The following is a 24711-nucleotide window of genomic DNA, read 5'->3' as shown; positions in this document are numbered from 1 at the left end:
GTTTTCAAAAGGACCTGTTCAGAGCACTCGGCATTAACTGAGAAGCAAGCTCGGTCACCGCTAGTGCCAGCAGACCCCCATGTGCCTTTGCCACGGCAAGGGCCTGCTTCTCTACTCTCTTCCCAAGCAAGGTCCTACAAAATCTTTGGCGGATCTTTGTTGTCATAACACAGCTACGAGTAAAGTAATGCTGTGGCCCTTGGTGAAATATTGGCTTTCCTGAGATTGTTTTAAAGCGCTTTGAATTTTTCTGCCTAACTTTGTGGTGTCTTACGGACATTTGCATCTCATAATTTGAAGTATTTTCACCCTGCAGAATCTAAACATTTCACTCCTAGTTTCCTTAGCAAAAATACAGTTTCAAGCTTTCGATATGAGACCGTGACAAAGTGATTTTATACCCAGTACTGAAAGTGACTAAACTTGACAACAATTGTATTTTATGACAACCTGTGCTTTCATGTCCACAGCCTACTTTCCTGTCATCAGCTGTGTTTTTTTCCCTTTTTCTCCACTTCTTCTTGTCTCCCATCCCCCCGTGACTTTTCTCAAACAGGAGCAATTCTGTATCTCTGCACAGACTGGAAACAAATCCTTTTACCAGGAGTGCATTTTAATGGACAGCATGCTTCACTTAAGTCACCAGAACCTTAACTGTATAATATTCAATTTTTTTTACCAACCCAGAACCAAAGCTTTTTATTGAGAGCGATGTCCGTAAGAGTAGTGGAAGAATTAGTATTACGGAACTAAACCAGATTAGGAGGGAATGTGAATTAGATTTGGTAACAGATGGTGCTGTGGAAATTAAAGGTGCTTTGCGAATGGAAGCGACAGCAGCTTGCCTCTTTTCCTCTCCTGTCTCTCTCTTTCATGCGCTTGATAGACGGGTATAAATCACAACAATCCTGTCTTGACAGCCAATTTCGAGAATTTGATCTGGTTAAAGACATGGCTTTCCTGCTCCACTCACTGAAACAGGCTGCTATTTTATTTTTATACAGCACCTTGTCATATTTAGGAAAGTGGAATCACCTGCCTCCCTTTAATGAAATTTTCTTTAATTACAGTTTTAGCTCTTTAGTGTTAATTACTTTTCCATTCAGCCTGAGTTCTCAGCCTGTCTCATAGGAACATATTCCCCCCCCACCTCCCTACACTATTCACGCATATGCTTTCATTTTTCTAAAGATGCTTTTCGTTGTTGGAAGTTGTTGTCAGATCCATTATAATTAGATCCTAATTATCAAAATCATCATTATTGTGTAGGAAGAGGGAGCATTGTAAACAACTCTTAAAGTTATAGGATCTTGTCTGACAGAGGAGAAGCCTTTCAGGATATACGTGAGTAATAAACAAGCAAACCAAAAAGCTTCTAAACGCTCTGTCGGGGAGCTGCAGAGATCTGGAGAGCGCGTGCTCTCCTCGGGAGGAAGGTCCACCTCGGTTCTCTCGCCACACCTGGTCCTCCAGGCTCTGATCTTTTCTGGAAAACGTGGGTTTAGGATAAAATTGCCCTGCTTCAGTTTGCTTACGCAAATATCTAGCTTTGTACCTCTCTTTCAGATGTCCACACGTAAAAATCACTTTACTGGTGTGAGTCAGGCCCAGGTTCTAGTTGCGTTAATACAATTACTTTTTTGTGTTCAAGGCAGCAAGTATGAGGGAAGAGACTGCTGTGATGCATGGTGATGGGGAGATTCTCCTGCTGTACACTAAATCTTCAGAGTGAAAGAGAGAAATAATAGACTGTATTAAAAAAATAAAAAATCTCTCAAAGCAAGAGAAGATCCTTAGAGCTGGCAACTAACAGTTGGTAGAAATAAAGCTTCCTACTGGCAGTCAAATCAAATGTAGTAACAACTCAACGACTCCCTGCTGCTAGCTGACAGCATGGTGTAACACACTGGGACAAACATTCACTTAAACACTGATTGCAGGAAAACGTCATTTTCCACCTCACCAAGTAGCTTTTTGGTCGCCTGCGTGTGAGGGATTTGAGGCTGGTGGCGTGTGGCTGGGCCGCAGAGGGGCCGGGGGTGGAGAAGGATCGCGGGCTTCCGAACTTTTAGTCCTCAGGCTTCTAAGGCTCCTTGATACTATTTCTGGTATGTTCTTGCTAATCTCTTCTCCAATTTAACAGAGCTTGGCTAGCGAATCGTAATTCTTCTGTTACAAATCCATGGAAGATCACTGAGGGAACTGGTAGGGAGACAGGTGCGTGGTGTGCACACCTACGCGCTGTCTTTCAGAGATGGAAGGAAATTGCTGATAGAAATTGTGAAAAATCTAATGATACAAACTTTGACTCTCTTGAGACTGAAGGCATTTTTGTCGTCTTTTTTCCTTTTGGGAAGTGATGAATGACAGCTATGTGTCTCTGATCTGTAGTACTGGCTTTCTGACTGGTCCAAGTAACTGCTTTTGATGTTGTAATCATTTCAAAATAATCCCTCTTTAGAAAGCCTGTTATGTTCTCAAATAAATCTTTGCTTATTTTTGTAGTTTCTTATTTTTCTCCCTTGAAGTAGCTGAATGTAGCATTTGATTTTCTTTTGCTACTTCAGCTGACTTCTCTTAATAAAAAACGAATCCCCACAATTAATAATCAGATGACTCCGTGACACTTCTCCATGTCCTCTGGGGGCTGGAGACATCAGGTGGACTCCACCTGATACCACGGGAGTGTATCCTCAATAAAATGATGCTCCATCACTGAAAAACACCTGGCTTCTTAACCAGAGTTTTTGCTCTCTTCCAAGATGTGATGTGAATTAAAAGTGTTAGTCTGTAGTTTGAAAATAAAGAGTAATATAATCTTACTCTTCCTGATCAATATACTAATTTTCGTATGATGAGGCTTGGCTGTCATTCTCATAGTCACATCACAGCCTTTCTGTTAAAACTGGGCATGCTAGTGGAGTTTGTACAGCTCTCCGGACTCTGAAGAGCTGACTCGTAGCAACAAAAATATGGAGCATTAGGCTAGAAGCCAGTAAACAAAAGAAGGTAAGTCTGAAATCGTGTATTCTAATGATACAGTTGTAACTGCGGACAACAGCCCTGTTCAAACTGTAAAAAAAAAAAAAAATAAAAAAAAAATTAAGCAGGAGAAAAGAGAAACCTAAAATCAAGTAGGAATATGAAGTATTTACTGAGGTTTAAGTTGTATATATAGAGCCGTAATATATATACAAAATACCACAATCATAATAATGATATATGTTTATATATATATACATGCACAATATACAAGATCATACATTCCTTTTACATAGAACTTTCAGGCATTCCAGAATGATTTTCATTTAAAGTGCTGTCTACTTGTGTGGCCTTCTATTGAATATTTGCATTTTTTTCAAGTTTTTTTGTGTGTATGTGTTTGAAAACTGATTCATCAAAGCATATAAAGAAACTATGTCTACTTTGAAACATGATATCTGTAGAATTAGGTAGGTCTTCAGGTCTTTTCTTCAGGAAACTTTCTGCAATGGTGGTCTGTTAGTAGTAGTGTGTAATACAGCTAATAGGATATTTGTTGCTTACACGTGCAAACGTCAAAGTCAAATTTGTGAATTTCACATCAGCTCTGTGTTTTGCTTTTTAGTTGTAGTTTTTGTTGCTGTTGTTGTTTAGAAGTGCTGCGGTGCCGTATATTGGATGCACTGGACAAGTTTATTACTGAGGGCTTGCACCACACCGTGTCTGGTGTTTTGGCTCAAAGGTGAAGGTCGTTCCTTAATAATTCCTCCCTGTTTACTTTTTGTTCCCCCCAAAAGTACCTGATGAAAAGAACAATCTGTCCGTAGTATGAAGAGATTTAAATTCTCTTGGCTATAAGTGCTTCAGCTTTTAAATTGAGAAGAGTTATGTTCCGGTCTGTCAAGCCATAGGATCTGTGTACTGCAGAGCTTGTGCATGTCCAAGGATACATTTAATTAAACCAGCATTAGTGCATCTATACAGACTTATTAAAACACTTAGTTTGTCTCAATAATATTGATTAAATAGCAGTAGTTTGTTTAATCTAAGTGTATTTTTGCTATTACTACATTACTTCCAAGTAATCAGGGTAATAGTCATCATCAGTGAAATATCACGTTAGTTATGAAGTAATGCCATAAGAATTGATTTAGACTTGGCAGGGAGGGAAGGCTTTCTGTCATGGAGTGCCAAGGTCTGATTTGGATTATTAGAATGAGAGTTTTAAACATAATTTCTGTTCATATAAACAGTATGTGTTTTATAGGCTTATAGGTTATTCCATACTCTGAGTATCCAGTATATCAAGGAACACCTCAGACAGTTAATTATGCAAAACATCATGTAAGTAATTACGCAGTATTATTATGCATTTAACAGTTTTATTGATTTGCCAGTTGCTCACTTACAGTATTTAGAGCTATAAACAAGAGATGCTCACCCTCAGTTGAAATAGGTCCAAGGAAATGAGCTAAAGATAAATGACACTAGTATGCATTGTTGCATCAGATGTAATCCTTAAATGTAGAAGCTGTCAACAGTGATAATTTGCAACACATTGGGGTATCTCAGGATCATTTCCTTCTTGTTAACAAAGTTTATCAACCAGGAAGCAGAGGGAATCAACTTGAAATAGAAAGGGAAGGAATAATGAATATTTATACAGGGTGGAGGAATGTTTTAAAATATTTCCTCCTCATTTCAGAGGGTCTGCAGGTGTTGAAAGTCAGTCACTTGAAAATCTTGATTTTTGAAAAATGGCATAGGAAACAAACTAAGTGCAGCCTCTCGGATTAGGTACAAATGTGAGGACTCGGATAATGGCTTGATTTGTTATACTATAAATGAACGTGCAGCAGTGTAGCCTTCCGCTGCCTTGTGTGTAGGAAGTGCTTTAGCAGAGCTTAGTGGGTTGCCTGCAGACCAATATAACTGTTGGGGAAGCCGGATCCTCTGTCACCAGTCATCAGCTAACTCAGGCCACTGCTGGTAGCAACATGATGGCTTCAAGCATTGCTTCTTCTGTTCCGGCTGCTAGTGGCTATGACAGCTGCTCTGGAAAAAGTCATAGGCTTGCTTTGCTTTCCCTTGCCAACGTGAAGTGGTAGAGGTTTCAAGAAAACATGAGCAAAAGAAGAAATTACAGAAAATAATGAAAGGTTCAACATTAAAAAAATAAATATGTAGAAAACTACAGTTGTTCTGTTTTGCACAGAATGCTACATGGTTATACATATGTGTTTATTAACAAAGACCTAATACGTAATGACAGTTTTGTTTGTGCATGCACAGAACAAGATTAGCAATATTTTGCAATTAATGATCTCATCCACTAGGTTAACCAAGCAGACCTTGCAATATTTCTTATTAAAAGAAGAAATCCTTTCTTTTCCTTCCCCCAACTAAGCCAGTGCACCTTAATGCAATGATGATATGTTAGACCCAGCAGTTGTCAAAGCATCGTATTACTGTGATGCCATAATGACACCCTGTCTCTGTAAAGTAGTCATGTTTTCTCAAATCACACGTTGCACCGTTGATTTCTGACATGACACTTCATTCAGTCACTTTCCTTTTCTTCTGCATCTCCATTCTCTGACAATAGCAGCTGGTGCCCATTTTCCTACTAAGTGATTCACATTTTGCCACTTTACTAGAGTGCAATTAGCTGAAGCAGAAAAAAATGCTCAATGTAAAGCAGCTCAGCTGAGATTGTTACTCAGCTCTTCAACAGGACATGGTGAAAGTCTTGAGGTGTCGTGGGCATCAGTGCAAGAAACGATGCTTTCGTTTCTTTCCACGCTAATATCCTTTCTTCGTACATTCAGAGACACAGGTATGGGGAATCACTGGAACATGTCTCACTGCTCTCTATTGATTTTTGGTGCAGACCTGTGAAATGATACGAAAATAAACGCTGCATTTGAGAGGAAATGTAGTCTTCATGGTCAAAGCAAAGAGCTGGGTTCCATTCCCGATTCTGCTGTAGGCTTCCCATGTAATCTAGCCCAAGACTTTCTTTTATGCATTGGTTCTCATAGTTAAAGGATGAGGATAACAAGTTAAGATGTTTTTGGTCTACACGCATGTGAGTTAGGAATGTGTTGGAGGAAAATCAGATGGATGGCACTGTTAATGTACAAAGTAGCTATGTGTGCATAATAACACCTGCCTTGCTGATGCTCCCACCTAGAAGCTGTCACTAAAAACGTCAACTGATAACAACCTATTCTGGCACTTATGGAAATAGAGCAATTCTCTTTTCAGGAAAAGAATTGAAAACTTTGTGTGCAGGTAAAAGGGGGCTTTTGTGTTGGTCTGTAATAAAGGTGTTCACTCTAATTATTCTGACTAATTACTACTCTCACTGAAGCCACCAGCGCAGCTCTGAAATAGCGAATGATGCTGTAAGCAGAGCTTTTCATCGTTGAAAAGCAAACATGAAATGTGCTCACAGATTATGAAGTATTGGCTTGTTTTTTTGACCTCCTTTAGGTATTAATAACAAGGGAGGTGAGAGAAAAATAATTTTCTGAACCAATTGTATGCATGAATTGAATGTAAAAACCTTCTCACGGCTTGAATAGGAAGGCTTTCTTTTTTAAGGCCATATGCTGTAATCAGATGTGGTTAATTTTTGCACTCTATTTGTATATTGATACTGATTTAGCCAGTGTCAGCGCTGTCAATATCATTAGCAGTGTGGCAGGTAGATGGAAATACAAATGTGATTGCATTAATAAATTCTTAATATATTCAACCTTTCATAAGCACATAGCATACAATTTATTCCGTATTGTTTAAGACCATTTTAAAGCCGGAGTTGTATTTTGAAGCGCTCTGTCATTGTACCTTTCTGCCAGCAGTGACTGGTTTGGGGTCATAGTCGTAAGAAGTTGTGAGGCAAATTTACTACAGATATGAAGGGTTGTGTTATATATTACCTATTACTAGCAACTTGCAGCACCCTGTGTAGTTTCTTCTGTGTTTGGGCATGGAAATGCTTCTAGAGCCAGTTAGCTACTTTCCCTGTAGTTACTGAAAGGAAGGGTTACCCGAGAGCTCCAAGTTGTTAGCAAATTTACCGGAGAGTAACCCACCACAAATGGTGGTGCCTTTTATTTGACTTAAAATATAGTAAAGAAAAAAAAACAACCCCACCAAGGCTTTAAAATAAATACTGTACGTTTTTATATGACACATGTTATTTCTATTCATAAACCTTAACTAAATTTAGATTTTTATTAATCCAATGTGACCTAAAAATTTTGCATTAACAGCACAATGTGGAATTGGGCTTATTCTCTTTGAATGCAGATAAAGCCATCATTTTGAAAATAGCTCTTTCTGACAAAAAGGTGTTCTTTTGAAATAAAGTCTTATTCACTACATTCCTCTTAGAGTTAATGTGAATTTTAGTGCCTCTAATTTTAGATTGAAGTGAGGTCTAGAATAAAACCCACCGGCTGACAATTGAATTTATAGATAGTTGTGAATATTTCAGGCTTGAATAATAGAGCTGTAGAATTTCAGACACAGAGAGGAAGAGAGAATTAAGCTCCAAGTGTAGTTTTAGACTATAATGCAATGGTGTCTAGGAATTCTTCAGTGGAACGAGCTAAGTAGTAATTAGTAGGGAACTGAGGGAGGGATTTTACAGAGATCTAGCTTAGGCATTATTCCAAATGTTCAGCATGATAATTTGCTGGTGGTCCCACCTGCCATCCGTGTAAGATGGCTCTTGAATTCCTTCCTTCAGATGCAGCACAGCGGCAAAGGAACGGTAGCGGTAGGTGCCTGGTGCCCACCCACAGCTTGTACACAGCCCTCATCCCGGTTCCCCTTCTTTGCCGGGGGGAGGAGGGGGGGTTGAAAAGTTTCTGTTCTCAGAACCAGGGGCCGTTGTTTCCTTTTTTCCATGGAATGGTTAATGTTTTAACTGAATTTGTGCTTTGCCGGTATGTACCAATCCGGTTTGTGCTGTTTAAGCTGTGGCCAAAAGCAGCTGTATTTCGGTTAGCACTAGAAACTGCAGCTTCGGAAGCATCAGCAAACTGGCTTCAGCCTAAGCAATGCTGCTGATCGGATTTTCATGCGTGCAAAACTGCAGTTGTTTTGGTTCTGACCGCTTGGAGTGGGAGATAGACGCTATAGCACTGGCTAAAACAACATGCATTTCGACAACTAATTAATTGTAAATGATTTTTCTGAGAAGGGAAGGGTGACATTAGAGCTCATTATTGCACGAGTGAGAAAAAAGTCAGCAGTGGGAGGTTTAGAGAGACAAGAATGTGCCATCAAGCTGGGTACGATAGATGATAGGTAATAGACACCTATTGCTTTACTTTGAGACTTAATCTGTGGAGTCTAAAAAGAATGGAGACAAAAAGAAGACCAGGTATCTGTTTATTCAATAAAAGGATCTCAGTGTTAGTGTGTAGAAAAATAATATAAAAAATAAGTAGGTGGAATGTGAAAGTTGATTGATACTTTTAATCATGGCTGTATAAAATTCAGTGTCAAAAAAAGAGGAGAGAGACAGTGCGACACCATGTTTTAGTACCCTAATAACTTCTAACTCTAGTCTAAGATCATAATGTATGTGAGAGCGGTCCAGTAATTATAAGGTAATAAGTGGAGTGGTGGTGTAAGTGCTCTAAATTAAAAGGAATTCGCAGAGCTGCTGTAAGTCAGTGCCGACCCGCTTTCTTTCAAATGTTGACTTGAGAAAAGTGCTTAGTCCAGAGTGCAAGTAGAGAGACAAGAGAGAGCTATCTATTAATTACAGCACTCATTAACAGTGACGGCTACAAGGCAGCAGATGCAGAAGAAAAGGCACATGCTACTGCAGGCTGGCAAGGGGATTTCCCCCCCTCCAGTTCTTGAGGAAAGGACAACACAAGCAGGTGGTCCAGTGTAATAAGATATTTTCACAGCTTTAACCTTCCCATTTCCTTGGTTTATTTGCTGACACCAGATAGCGTGCTCCTTCCACCTTCTCAAATAAGTACTGATTTTAAGTTTGGAGGGTAGGATTTCTGTACACCAATCTGGCCGTTTCCCAAAGTTACACGTAATTATTTTCAATAGTATTTGACAGTAAAATTTGCAACAATTGGAAGACCCTAATTAGACCAAGGGGCACTGATTTTAGGGTAAATCTTATCCTAAGCAGATACTTGAAATGAAAGGTCAGGCTTTGATCTTGGTTGCTCTCATTGGAAAAGAAGCCAACTCTCTGTACTTACGACTGTTTTCCATTGGTGAATTTGGTTCCAGAGCTTGAAGTAGAAATTTTTAGATTGATAGACAGATACTTTTACATAAATGTGTGTTTGTGTATATATATTATTTAACATGTTAAAAGGTGAATAAGTGACAAGATCTTAAAACTGACTTGAGAAAGTTACTTTAAGTCAGATTGTCTTGACTCATGTTCTTGCTTTGAAAACATTCATCTATAGCTCCAGGTGGTGGCCTTATGGAGTAGCATTTCTGCCGAAAATATCTCTAGAGAGATGCTCATAACTGTCATTTATACTTTGCCAGTTGCAGAGGGTACTGTCAGGAAAATGCTAGGTAGGCCATTTGGAACTGTGGTCTCATAATCACAGCAGTAGAAAACGAAGATAGCATTGTATTCAGAGCTTTCTGATTACTATTTTTGTTCTTTATTTGTACTAAAATGTATTTATAAGTAATATTGAACTTGGGGACAGAATAGACAAAAGGAAGGTTTTTTCCCTCCTCTGGAAAGTACTAGATCAAATGTTTTATTGTTTTGTTTCAGATACTTAATTCTGAAAAGGTGAGAACTGAGAAGTAAGACAGAATCTCACCTTCTGAAAGACAAAAGTTATATCTAAAATTCCTTCCAATACTTTTTTTTTAATCCAAGAATGGAACACGTGAAATGTCAGATCCTATAGAGCTGCAGATATATGGGATACTGGCATAGTTATTACTGGTTAGTCTGAGGATAATGGCTAGAAAGTAATTGCAGCCAGAGCTGATGAATCATTTCACTTAGATTTTGTGAAAATGGAGTCCAGCCTTAATTATTTGTTAGAGTCCCCAGTTGATATGCTGCTCGGTTACTAAATAGCTATGTATATAGTAAAGCAATATTAATAAAGACCAAAAAAGCTTGTGGAAGACTTGCTCTTCAATATCAGTTGAATAGATGATGGATACGTGTTTTATTGAAGTGTGTTGACAAATATTAAATACAGCCAAGAACATTGATGTGATCAAACTTGGAAATACTTGTTCCTGATAATGATAGAATTTGCAAGGGGGGTGAAGGCACTAATGGAAAAAGGAAGAAATGTAATAGTCTGATAATCTAATAGTATATTTGAAGTTTGTGACTCATGGATGACAAGTTCAGAATTTAGATCTGATTTGAAGTTGACACATAGACTAGAGGGCAGGTGGAGGGGACAACAGGCGGATTTGGTCTCTCTAAAGTTTTTGTTTACTGCCTGTCTGGAGCTTTGACAAAGCTCTGTCATGCCCTTATGCTGATTACCTTCATGTAGAACAAGAGGTATTGACTAATGAATGAATGATGTGCAGTCCCTAACCCTTCCAGAGCAGCCGGAACGAGCACTGTCTTTAATACACAGATTCTTCTTTCTCTCTCTCTCCACTACAGGCTTCTCTGCAGAATGTCAAGCAAAGATCGACACATTGATTCTAACTGTTCGTCGTACATCAAGACGGAGCCGTCGAGTCCTGCCTCTCTGACGGACAGCATCAACCACCACAGCCCCGGTGGCTCCTCAGACGCCAGCGGGAGCTACAGTTCCACCATGAATGGACATCAGAACGGGCTAGACTCACCTCCCCTCTACCCTTCGGCCACAGGGCTTGGGGGCAACGGGCCAGTCAGGAAACGGTATGATGACTGCTCCAGTACCATTGCTGAAGATTCACAGACCAAGTGTGAATATATGCTGAACTCGATGCCCAAAAGACTGTGTTTGGTGTGTGGTGACATTGCATCAGGGTACCACTATGGAGTGGCTTCCTGTGAGGCCTGCAAGGCTTTCTTCAAGAGGACAATTCAAGGTTGGTAATTCCTTAAACTTCTTTTCTTTCTTTTGTTCAAAGTGAAATAGTACAGTCCTTGACTAAATGCTGTTAAAACTTCAAATTGTACCTTTTCATTCTTCATAGTATTTGGTTGTACAGATGCTACTCATGAAAAAGCCACTTTAGGGTTCAGTGTGAGTTCTGTCTGTTACATTTATTTTGATTATCATAGAATGATTTGGGTTGGAAAGAACCTTAAAGAGTAGCTAATTCCAACACCCCTGCCTTGGGCAGGGACACCTCCCCATAGACCAGGCAGCCCAAAGCCCCATCCAACCTGGCCTTGAACAGTTCCAGGGATGGGGCATCCACAGCTTCTCTGTACAACACGTTCCAGTGCCTCAGCACCCTCTGAGTAGAGAATTTATTCCTTATATCTGCCAGTTCCCTCAGGACCCACAGATTCATCCCATCATGTCCATGAACTTGTGCACCTTCAAGTGCCTTAGATGGTCTCAAACCTAATCCTCTCCTACAGTGGGTGGTTCTTGATTCTCCTAGTCCCTGCCTTTGCCTTCTGCGGTTTGGACTATGCAGTTAGAGCTCTTGCCGGCAAAGACTGAGGCGAAAAGAATTGAGTCCCTCAGCCTTCTCCATATCCCGGGTAACCAGGTCTCATGTTTCCCTCTGGAGAGGGCCTGCAGTTTCCCTAGTCTTCCTTTTATCACTGACGTGCTTCTAGAAGTATTTCTTGTTGCCCTTGATGTCCCTGGCCAAATTTAATTCTAAAAGGGCGTTAGCTTTCCTAACCTGATCCCAGGTTGCTCAGACAATTTCTCTGTATTCCTCCCAGGCTACCTGTCCTTTCTTCCACACTTTAGGCTTCCTTTTTGTGTCTGAGTTTGCACAGGAGCAACTTGTTCAACCATGCAAACCTCTTGGCATTTTTGTCTGACTTCCTCTTTGTTGGGATGCATCACTCCGCAGCTCGGAGGAGGTGATCCTTGAATATTAACCATCTCTCTTGGGCCCCTCTTCCACTTAAGGGTTTGTTCGTTGGTACTCTACCAAGGAGATCCTTGAAGAAGCCAAAGTCTGCTCTCAAGTCCAGGGTAGTGAACTTACTGAGAACCCTCCATGCTGTCCTCAAGATCCTAAACTTCACCATTTCATGGTCACTGCAGCCAAGGCTGCCCTTGAGCTTCATATTCCCCACTAGCCCCTCCTTGTTGGTGAGAACGAGGTCTAGCATAGCACCTCTCCTCCTTGGCTTCTCTGTCACTTGAAGAAGGAAGTTGTCATCAGTGCACTCCTGGAACCTCCTGGGTTGTCTGTACCCTACTGCTTTGTCCCTCTACAGATATTGGGGTGGTTGAAGGCCCCCATGAGGGCCAAGGCTTGTGAATGTGAGGCTGGTTATATCTGTCTATAGAGGATCTCATCCGCTCGTTCTTTCTGGTCAGGTGGCCTGTAACAGACTCCAACTATATTGTCCCTTGTCCCTGCCCTCCCTTTAGTTCTGACCCATAAGCTCTCTGTCAGCTCCTCATCCATCCCTAGGCAGGGCTTCATGCACACTGACATAGAGGGCAACACCCCCTGCCTGTCCTTCCTGAACAGCCTGTATCCTTCCATTCCAACACTCCAGTCATGGGAGCCATCCCACCACATCTCTGTAATGCCAATAAGGTCACAACCCTGCAGGTATGCATATGTCTCTTAACTCTTCTTGTTTATTCCCCATGCTTCGTACATTTGCGTAGAGGCATTTAAAGTTGGACCCCTGATGAAGCTGCCTTACTGGCTGGAGTGGCTGGAATTCCTTTGTGCTGATCTTCAGGTGCTCTCCGGCTGACTTGTGACCTTTCTCCAGGCTCTGGGCATCTATCGCTGACACTGGCATCAAACTGGGAGGAGTGGGGTGAATTGAGATTCTCTTCCCCCAGCAACTTTAAAGTCCTCTCGAACAGCTTGGCAAGCCTGTGACCAGAGATGCTCTTTCCCTTCTCTGGCAGGTTTCTCAAAGGAGTCATGGTCTGTCAAAAATAGAAGAACAGTGGAGCCAGTCAGTGCACGTTGTTCTTTTTTCTGTATGAGTTCCTCGTGGATTCTCATAAATGCTGCCAAAAAAGTGATTATTTTTGAAGGTTTTCATGGAGACCTCTTGAGCACACCTTGTGGCGCATACAGATGGTGCTTAGGTTTTGTTCCTAGCTAAATCACAACCATACTTAAATTGTTACAAAAAACAGTTTGTTTATGTCAAAGCACTAGTAAATTTCAAAAAGGGTACAAAATGTACTGCTGTAGTGTTTTCTGCATTTCAGTGTATTGGTAAGTGTCCTTTCAGACATAAAATATACTGTGGCCTTAAGAGGTTCACCAAATGCCTCTAAGATCACATTTTAAGGAGGGTAAGTTGGCAGCTTTTGGTCTCTGTCCAGTACTTTATATTACTAATCTGTTCTTGATACCTGTTACAAATATGCCACATATTTTGGCATAAATTAGTATGAATGGGATAAACGGTCATGCAAATTGTTCTAGCTACAGAACCAATGGAGACAAAATAACCTTCTACTTTCATTTAGGTATCATCCTTTCAAGTAAAATTGAAGGTGCTTTATTTAAAGAACATGAGGCCAAGCTTGGCCTGTACAGGAATATAGTGTCACATTAAATTAAATTCAAACTTCAGAGACTAAAATTAGGTTGCTAAGTCCAAATTTAAGCTCCTCAATAAAACCTGCTTGATTTTCATAGGTGTTGAGCACCTGGAATTCTCAGGAAAGGCAAGGCAGTGTGGCAGTATGCTTTTCTTATTAAAAATGAGTTGTACTAAGGAGAGTAAAGTTATTTTCAGTTCGTAACTTCACGTAGCCCCAAATTTGAAACACTCGGTCAAAGTTTTTTAAATATAGTACTTCTGTATTTAATATAAAATTAATAAAGAAAATTAATGTTTTTTCTTTAATTTAGCCATTGCTAAGAGTTGTTTTAATTTGTCAGTAAAAATATTCATTTTATTCCCCATAATTAATTGTTGTAAACATAGAAAATCTACTACTAGGGGATTTGGGCCTTCTACCACCATGAAATACCCATTTCATGATGACTGTGTAGCCACTAAAAAGAAACATTGGAGTTCAGTGCTTATAATGGGGCTGACTGTTACAGAGTTTGCAATCAGTAAATAAACATAACTTCAGAGATTCCTAGTGGTGTAGGTTCATAAGTAAAATGAAAGCATGTGCAGAAACGATATGTTCATTTCAAGTATGTTTTTGAAAAAGTTAAAAAAAAAAAAAAAAAATAGTAGTAGCTGATTTCACTTGACCTTCAAGAACATTTTCAGGAAAACTCCAAAAATGTTCCCAGTGAAACAACTTATATTTCTGTCTGCTAAACTTCAAGTGGCAACTTCAACTGGAAACTTTGATTTTATAAATGGTATTTAATTGCTGTGTAATAGCTATCCTACAGAACTGAATTAATGCACGATTATTTTAGTCATATTTTGAGCATGAAAAAATGCGAGAAAACCTTTAACTGAATGAAGTATTGACTTCTGGCAGTAACAGATAGCTTGCAATTTTACACCACACCACAGACAGCAAGCTTCTGGGTATGGAAGCACAAGACAGAGACGTCATTCTCCAGATTAGCAACCTGGACTTGGCCACACAGCTCAAGTTAGAACTGGCAGCTGCGCAAAAAGTCTCAATAGGGCTGGAGCACTAGCTGCATCAGCAGGTGACGGTGCTGTAAAGACCAAAAAAAAAAAAAAATAATGCAATGAGGCAAACACAGGCATTGAATGGAAAAGCAATAATGAAGAAACTAAGAATAGGAAGAATGTTACCATCGTAATGTCATGGTAGCTTCTCCAGTAATGGTGCTGACTCAGCTGTCGCACAGGTTTGAGAGTTTTCAGATACCATCCGAAATAACGGAAGCTGCTTGCTTTGGTGAATCCTACTTGCGATGGTGAACCGTTGTTTGTGGTAGGTGACAAGAAGTATATAAGAAAAAGCTACTCCTTATGTTTCGAATATTCAACTTTTTGAGCTTGCATGAAGAGGAATTCCCCTGAGCCTTGTTTGCTGTAAACGACAGAATTTAGTCTCAGTGTTCCTGTTCCTAGAGGTCAGTCTCCCCTGCTTTCTCCCTTCCTGGTTCATCTCACGTTCTTGTTCTGCTTGTATTTAAAATAGGTTGATAACTGAATAAGTGCAAATAAGAAAACAGGATAAAAAAAAAAAAGAAATTTATAAATACGGAAGAGTAGAGCAGAGTAAAGAGAGAATCAAATGTTGTAACTATTCTTATGCAAGAATAGCTTATCTTATCCAAAAGAGTTGCTTATTTGAAGTCCTAATGCCTTACTTGCGATGGGTAATTTATTATCGATTCAGTGAAAGAGAATGTATTTGTTTTACCAAACCTTTTTTGCTTTAGCACAGACTTGTAGAACTGAAGTGCAACTTCTGCTGAGGTCATCGACAAAACTGCCCTGGCTTCTGGGAGAGCAAGGCTGTGCTGACAAAGTTAGACTGTGAAGCAAATCTTGTGTTCACGTCAGGCCTGGAGTCCTTTCCACTAAGTCAATGGGATTCTTTCCATTCTTTCCATTTCAAAGAAGCCTTTTCAGATCTCAGTAGGTGCAAGCCGCAGGCAGCTGTTCAGAGCGCCAGCACGGTGTCTGTGCACCACCGACATCTTACATAAGACAGAAGTGAAGTAGTTGAAGTAGTACATTGCGGGATACCTAGTAGCCCCTTATAAGAGGTGCTTTTCACTCTCATGTGGACTATACACCTATTTTTAAGGGGTAATGAAGATTATAAGCCCCTTTCAGGTGATAGCAATCTAGTCTAAAAATGTCCATTCCTGGCTGGCACTTCTCTCCTCTTCTCCTTTGTCTCTTGCAATCCCTGGTAATTTTTTTCAAAGTAAAAGGAAAAGTAAATGAGTCCTCTCTTGAATTACAACAGAGAGAAGTTTTTTCTATTCTGAATGCGTTTTTTTTAACATAGCACACAAATATTGAAATTTGGTGCTGTGGTAAAGAATGCATGGGTTATGATAAAAATTGATAACAAAACAATAAAAACAAGAAATGACTTGGTTTAAAACAACAAACAAACAAAAAATCTCAAACCAGCTGAGTATACAAAGTCATTGTCGTCCTAGGTCATAGCAGAATCTAATGATTCTTTGCCCCCTCTTGTGACATATGGGACTGAGAGAACTGGATGTCCTCTGCTCAGCCTCATACTCAGCTGCAGCTCTGTTTGCTTCTGGGATAATTTACATGATGGCTGATTGCAAATGTCTCTCAGAAACATACACAGCCAAATCTCCCCAAAAGTGGCTTAGCATCAGGGACAGTAGAAAATAGCAAGAACTAAAAATAGTTACAGGGCCATTGATTTTTAGGGTCTCTCCACAGTTTTTGCTGTGTACTGTATTATCTTGAAAACTCCAAGCTTTCATTTTAAAAGAAAAAAAAAAAAAGAGAAAAGGATTTTCAGTTGTCAGCTGGCTGCAGACTTGTGTTCAACACAGAGGTCTTGCACTTACTATATATTTTGAAGTGAATATTTAGTGTAAATACATTTCTCATCATTTTTATTTGCTCAGTTATCATAAAGGCTAGTAAGTACATATTTTGCATTAATAATATGTAATTACTCAGTGCTTTACTTAAATGTTCCTGTAAGTGGACTGAAAGGGTACTTTTGCCTTCAGTAGAAGGATGATGGGAGTTAATTTAAAAATAGTTTGCTACTTTGTTTTATTTTAGCCTTTTTCTCTCTAAAATAATAGCCTCCATCGAGACAGCTTTCTTCCAACTCTTCAGGATTATTGTCTTTGGACCCTTTAGTATTATTGTCTTCAAACTAGCATGAAAAGGCAGTGTGAAAAGCCCTAGGTATTGATATATTGCCTTCTTGGTAAGAAGGTGATGTTGCAAAAGTGTCACAGCTTTTTTTTTTTTTTTTTTTTTTCCCTTGGACAGTGTTTGAATTTACTCCACAAAAGCTAAAATATTTCACAGTTTATAGTCCTTGTATTTCCAGGGCTTTGGTTCTTTTGTTTATTTTTCAGAGAAAACTGGATGAACATTATTGAGACAGCAGTCTTCCATTTATATACAGTGGGTAAAGCACAGGCGGTAAGAAGCCCTACTGCAGTCGTACCCTCAGTCTTATTTTAGAGCTTTATCCCTGAGAGTCATTGCCTGTTGGTATCTCCTAACACAAACAAGACATGTTCTACCCTGGAAATTACTTGTCTTTTGGTTACCTCACCATTATGTGAACTAGATCAAGTCTGCCATTTCATTTTATGCTGATTACCTGAAAGTCTTCAGCCCTACAGTTCTGCAGTAAGGTAGTTCCTGTGGTCTTCAGAGCCTGCCCATGCTAGGAGCTAGATAAAGCTGTTCCTGTCCAGGAGTGCTTTGCTCACCTTTTTGATTTTCAGAGTTGCTTTTGATCTCTTTAGTGTTCAAGTTTTTCAACCCTCTTTACAATGTTTACCTGTGTTTATCTGTAAATCTACAAACACTTTACAGTAAATACGCTAGGTTTTTTTTTTTAATCAGGAAGTTTTAATCAGGGAAGTTAGACCTAGCTATGTAAATTCAGATAAACTGACATTTAAAATGAGCAACATAAAGTTTGATTCAAAGTTGCACATGACCAAAGTGGGTTCCGAAGGTTAATTTACATCTCTCAAAGCTGACTCCTGTAATAATTCTGCACATCATTTTTGTGGAGGAAATGAAAGCAAATTAAGCAAGACTTTATGGCTTTTCAGCATCTTTACTGGTAGCTAAGGTTAGTTTTTATAGAAAGGTAGGGTGGAGGCTTGCATCTGAGTGCAATAGTCTGTGGACCTTGGCTCTGGTGCAAAGATGGCAGCCCTCCAGTGAACCTAACACTAAATGTCACCTGAATCCATCATTACCTGATTAAATCATTTGCCTTCCTTATATAAGTAAAAGTCTGCATCAGCATTTCTTTCAAAGAATATTTTAAGCAAGCAGTGATAGATCTTCCCTTTCCCTCTGATTTCTCTGTGCCTATGGACCAACCAAACTAGCGAGCGAGTACTTCCAACACATCTTTTCATCCTATCATAATGTCACTGTGTAACTATGGCAGCCAAACAAGATGAGACAATAAAATATAAACACACCGAAACTTGAGAACCAAAGAGACAGAAGCATACAGATGGCCCTCTCCTTTTTACTGTCTCTGCTTTCCTTACAGCCTGGTACATTATATGCTGTATTTAGATTATTAGGGCATAACAGCGAGGATCCTGATCTGTGCATGGCTATTTCAAATACATCAGAAATCCTCAGAGAGATTGTGGTTTATGAATAATAATAATGGGTATGATGCTATGTATCATTGCCATGAATCTCTGTTATAAACAAACTTCTGAAAGATCCAGCCCAAACTATGAGGCTCTGTCTAGGTTGAAACTAAACACATGTGAGGTCTCAGCTAGCAAGCAATTTACTTTAGTACTACTATAACTTTTTAAGTGACTTTTTTTTTCCAAACTGCTGCGAAAGTGCTTTTTAAAAACTTTAGAGACTGACATGTTCTCTTTTTTCATAGGCAAAAAATGGCAGTTTTCCATGTTGCCTTGGAAAGTTATATAGAATTGGCCTAGGCATAATATCAGCAGGGACAAAATGCAGGTTGTTCAGTCTTTCTCAGTTGGACAACTCTTCAGTGACTCCCAGGTGGCAGGGAGTCGGTTTCGGAGAAAGGCAGGTTGGGTGGGCAGGTCTTCAAGCTGTGGATTCCTTCTTAAGAGGACCTAAATGACTCCTGTTGAAAATAGTGGTTGATTCCAGTGGGGATCAAAGGTACTTGGAGCTTTACAGGTGGCATTCAATACCCACCACTATCGGTTGTATAGTGAAAATTATGGTGTTTTTATGATGTTGGAAACCCATCTATCTAAAATAAGCATCTGATGCAAAATTATCACATAGTCAGACCAACTGGCATCACCTTTACACTGCTGTTTTAAATCTCTGTTTATGTTGTTTTCTAGGAATAAAAGAAAAAGCAATAAAAATACATTTTAGAAATTCTAAGTAGATTATAATTCAGTAACATAGTACAGTGGCTTGTTTTAAACAACTCAGCGTAGTGCTTTAATCTGAAATGTAGTACTTCTAAGCTGGCTGTATCCTTCTGTCAAATACCATCTTGTACTTTAGAGCTATTTAAAAAGTGGCTGCTTCTTCTATTATACCAGAAAAGGCAACACAAGCATCAGAGACATAAGCATAATTCATCATATATGACCTTATCTCTTTTTTTTTTTTTTGAGTTTTTGAATGGAAAGACATTCAGGAATCAAATTTTTAAACGTTCTGGAACTGCATGTGCAATATTGTTCCTGAAGTCATCTGGCTGAAAAATTGTGAATACAGTCAACTTCAGGGTTAATCAGCTCCAGATAACATGTAGCAGAATTCATAGGTCTATAATTCATAGAGCTGTCTACTGTATCGGGTGAATCCATTTAAGGATTTGTCAGATAAAACTGGATTTGGTTAGGTTCAAATTCAACCTCATTCCAGCCTGATCCCGTTTCTGAGACCTTAACAATATGAAAACCGTTACTTGTGAAGATACTTATTTATGCTTATATTCAGTTGAGTTTTGACGGCAAAATAGGGACCACAATGTAGAAGAACTAAAATTTTGACCTGAGAGAAAATATTTTTACTTTCCTAAGTTCAGCTTTGCTGTGACCTATAAATATCAAATATATAAGTCCACCTGTTTTTTTTCCTCTGTTCTTAGTTCCAAAGTTAGGCTATTTCTCTTCAGTTCTGTCAGCACCTGCTCTTCCTCAGTTTCTCTAGACGTGTTCTTTTTCTGTTCTGCTTGGATTACTTATCCTGGCATCACCTAGCACAGTGTTGCTCACTCTGTGTTGGCTTGGATTCTCGTGACTCTCTAAGACTTCTCTTTTATTAATTCCCTGAAGGAGTACTGCCATAATCATGGCTTACCTGTCATTTTCCAGAGTTTGCACGTATACCAGTTCACAAAAAGTCTGTTCCTTTGATTCTGTGATACAGGAAAAGAGAGCATGATGGTGGTATTCAGGGTGAACTTCAGAAGGACTCGAATCCAGTGATGTAGGAACTTCTGCTAACACTTGATTTTTAAATACAATGCTTTTTAAAGAGGTACTAGGTTACAGAGACTCAGAGTTTGCGGGGTAAATGGGGCACTACTGAATATAAATAAATAAATACTGAAATACCATTCCATGAGCAGATGATAGGATCGAAATTATCACATTGAAAGAATAATTAGTTGCCCCCCTTCCCCCCCTTTTTTTCCATCTGGACCTGCATTCCCACACAATAAACATTTCAGTACTGATGTTGTCACCCTTCCTTCTGCTCTTGTGAGGTCTCATGGGTACTCCTTCTGAACACATTTTCACCCTTCATCTCAGACTTCCTCATCTCTTTCACTTCTCCATAGATTTCCTGGGTGTATTCCAATAGCTCATAGCAATCAGGTTGCATCTTTGGTGTTATAATGTCAAATGTCACAGTGTGAAAAGGCAAATAAAGCTTCTACTAAGATTTGCTGTCTGCAGCTTCTATTCTTGTCAATATTTCTGGAAGAGGGACCCTTGTTTCAGCCTGTCCCACAGATGGCAGCCAGTATCTACAGCCAGCTCCTCACTTCAGGTATCTGTAAGTCCCTACAGTTGTAACTGTTGATGACAAGAGCTTCGTCTGAGGTGAGATGCTAAGGCGTGAGGCACTGTGTTCTCAGTGGCCCCCCTTTTCGTCATGGTTCAACTCCTGTTACTGTGAGGGTCCAAAACTACTGACCCACGTCACTGTCACTTCTGTGCAAGCAGTGGCCAAAATGGTCCAGAGAACCTCGCCTAAGTCCAGTCAGTTGCCTGGCTCGTAAAGCCATCAAGTATGTCCCTATATCATTAAAGTTTTATTACGACCCTACATCTCATTCGGGTAACTTCGGAACCTCATCTGTGAGATGAAAAAGATGGTATGTTGGCCCACTTGTTCTTGAACTGCATGTAAAGATCTTACAGTTTGAAGCATCTGAAAGCAGAGAACAGGTTATGCAATGAAAGTTTTAGCAGTTCGCTTACTGTCTTAAGATCAAATGGCATTATTTTTAGTGAGCCAGTTCCATTTGATAGGCCCGAAGTGTTAGAAATATTTTCACATCGTGTGGCCGAGATAATAACATTTAATAAATTAGGAGAATAAAACAAATGTTTTAAAATAAATATTCCTCAGGGCATAACGAGAGAAAAGGGTCTCAGGCATAAATCCCATTGTATTATTATAGCACAGTGCAATGTGTTTGGGGAGTGAAGATTTGACATATATTTTTATTTTCAAACGTCATACTAATTTACATTACTCAGCCCTTTAACTGCCAAACTGTAGAAGTCCATTACGGTACTGAAAGGAATATACAAATTATCCTCTGGCACTTCAGGCAGGAGTTTTACATATCCACTGTTATTCTATCAGCCAGCAAGCTGCAAGATTCTATTAAGGAGTAAGTGAGAAAATTATATTGCCTGCAAACTAATTGTACAGAAGACTCTGAAATAAGTAATCAGCGCCCAGTCCTTTCTGAAAACCAGCCAGGAGATATTATAAATTGCTCTATCGCTCTTGTCAGCCCAGTTTAAAGACTCACAGCTGCCATGTTGATCCTGTTCATCATATAATATGGCTACCTCTCCAGCTGTTGACAGGACTGGGCAAACTCAAGTTATATTCTTGCTAGCTGCTCAGTTTCAGCCTCTAGCACCATGCAAAAACAAGTAAATGGCAGAACTTATTTCTCAATCTTTCTCATTGAAATACAGTGCAGTTCTGAGAGTATTATCTGTGGATAATGTAACTGTGAGATAGTACAGATTGCTAAACACATAAATAATTTGTTTGTTTTTGATGTATTGAAGTAAAATGTGAGAGCTCTGAAGACTTGCAACACAGTAAATTTATTTTAAATCAAAATTAATTAATACCTAGAACATTAAGTAGAACATATTTCTAGTATCATATATACTCATGTACATATGAGTTACATTTATTTTTTTTTTTAAGGAAAGCTTACTGACCAAAAGTAGGGGGAAGTCTATCCATGCAAATATTTGATAAAATATTGCATTCGTATCTGAAGCGGTGACAAACTTTTAGTTTCCTTGAACTGTTATTGCACTCTAGCCATATTTTAAAATACTGAGACACTTCAGGAGAACCAAGCGTGTCCACTGATAAGATGTGGATCTTTGTTGAAGCAATATCCAGTTACTGTAATTCCACTGTGTTCACTGGAGGAGCTCTTTCCAACTTCTTCCAAGTTTTTTTCCAAAATGCTGTTTTCTAGCATCAAAAATTAGGACCTAGCATCTGCTGTATAATATAATTCATTAATGTAAAGCAATTGATAAGAATAGATTTGATGTCTAAGCTACATTTCTGGAATCAAAGCGATGAGAATAGTAGCTCATTTTAAAGTTCCTTAGGTGACAGGCGTTTGGAGAAAATCCATTATGTTGTCTGCCCATAATGTGCACCATGCTGTAGACCATTGCCATGGTTCACAGGGTTTTGAGCAAAGCTGATATTTCAGGATATGGATTGGAAGAGTTTACTTAGGGAAATAAGCAACCCTGCTTTCATTTTTTTTGGTTTTCAATACTGCTTTTTGGTGTCAGCATCTGTATCTTTGTCGTCTGTGCCTTTGCACAAAGGCTCTGTCTATGGTGCGAGTGCTCTGCTTGCTTCAGTACAGAGTTTTGCTACTTGGCGTGCTGTGTCATAATCTTAATCTTAGTTTTGATCAAGATAATTTTTGACCTTGTGCAAAGATCGTCTTTGATCTAGTGCAGAACACTTCAGATTTCCTGTTTCTTTTTTTTTTCTTTAATTGGGGGTGGTAGTACATACGTTACTACAACATGATGAAGTTAATTAGTTAAAATCTGTGATAGTCTTTGAAGACTGTAAGTAAGGCGGAAGACTGAAGACTTACTAAGTAAGGCAGAACCACCCTGCATAGTGGTTCCGCCTTACTGAAAATACCTCACTAGTGTGTGGGAAGATAATATTTTTTTTAAGGTTGCCCTTAACATCCTTTCCTGCACATCTTTCTAGAAGTAGTATGTCCTAACTTTGCTAATGCATTTCACGAGGAAGGTCTGCAGGAAAATCCAGCCAAATTTCCTGCCCAGCATATCCTTAGTTTCTTAAATGACTTCATTCTCAGAAGCAAGGAAGGACAAGAAGGCTAAACTGAAGTTTAAGTTTTGTCAGCGAGAGCTCTTTGTATTTAGCCATGCCAAGACACATTTTATTTGCCAGCATTGTTACTTCAATCATGTAGCAGAGTTCAGGAGGAATAAAACCTGCAAAAGACTGAAACAATTGTGCAAAGTACGTTGGTTTTATTAGCAGAACTTACACTGTACTGTGCAGACCTCCTTTATCATAAATACTTAACCCATTTTCAATAGATGTAAGTGGTTTAAGTATTACTTCCTGTTGAATTAGCAGTTGCTGAGCATTTGAGTCTTTGTGCAATCCTGCAATCCACTAATGTGATATTTAATGAGGAGACATCAGTCTGGAGAAAGGTAGTCAATATAAATCAGTGTTTACAAAGTGTGATTAACTCTGAAATATTTCATCAATGCTGTGGTCCCAGGCAGGCTCTATGCTAATTATTAGAACCTGCGCATGTTTCAGGGGACTTTGACGGACCCCGAGTGCAGCAAACATGGAGCAGCAAAATTGCAATTATGCTCGGACTGTCTCTGATGACAATTTATGCATTTGGTGTGATGACCTCCTGCTTCCCAAGAGGGCAATAAACAGAATGCATTTTCATTAAGATACTAATGCACTTAATCACAGGGGGAAAGGGTTAGAAAGTAAAGAAATACCTTTAAAGCAAGATGTGACAGGCTGATGGGGAAGATACTTTATTTGAAAGTCAGTTTCCTGATAAAACTTCTGACTGCTGCAGAGTCTGTCATACTGAATGTTGTCATGGGCAATAGAATGCATGGCCAGGCAGATGAATAAGCTGAGCTAAGCTTTCTAGCTTTCTATGACAAGTGCAGTGGTACCGGGATAAAAGAGAATGAACGTTCTCTCATCTGGACTTGGATTCCCAAAGATGTGTGTTGAAAAAACATGAAGAGAATGACTCATACATGTTTTTTGCATTAATTTTCAGGCTTTTCTTCTATTTTTGAGAATGAATATGTTTGAAACAGTAATAAAAAATTGAAACAGTGCTTTGCCACAGAGGGCTCACGTTTAAGGATCTGGCTTGTTCTAGGCCTTAAGGAGGGAGGCAAACATCTCCCCCAGTTTTTGTTGTTCTTACAACTTCCGAAGGATGATTCTGTTTTTGATGCCTGTCTGTACAAGAACTCTGTATGAAGAACAGAGAAGGGGAGATGCCCTGGCAAAGAGGTCTGACCTAGCAGTTGTAGGATGTGCTAAGTGCAGTGATATCAGTGCAGCTGAGCACTGTCTGATGCACTGTGCCTGCTCTTCTGAAGGGAGAGGTTCTGAAGAACCTCTTCCAGCTGTTTGTGCAATAAAGCACAACAGTCACTTTCTCA

At 39.3% G+C, this 24711-nt stretch overlaps 1 protein-coding gene across 12 annotated transcripts in view; it reads left to right on the top strand.

Moving 5' to 3' along the window:
- Positions 1–24711, top strand: part of ESRRG (estrogen related receptor gamma) — a 403755-nt gene that overhangs the window by 263101 nt on the left and 115943 nt on the right. For all 12 annotated transcript variants that reach the window (XM_066995513.1, XM_066995511.1, XM_048057618.2 and 9 more), the window contains one exon: positions 10640–11055. In XM_066995513.1, coding sequence (XP_066851614.1) covers positions 10653–11055 — 403 coding nt within the window. In that variant the 5' untranslated portion in view covers positions 10640–10652. The remainder of the gene's footprint in view (positions 1–10639; positions 11056–24711) is intronic.

The sequence above is a fragment of the Anser cygnoides genome, chromosome 3, assembly GCF_040182565.1.
Source record: "Anser cygnoides isolate HZ-2024a breed goose chromosome 3, Taihu_goose_T2T_genome, whole genome shotgun sequence".
NCBI lineage: Eukaryota > Metazoa > Chordata > Aves > Anseriformes > Anatidae > Anser > Anser cygnoides.
Note: the sequence above shows the minus strand (reverse complement) of the source record. Positions and strands in the feature narration are given on the sequence as shown.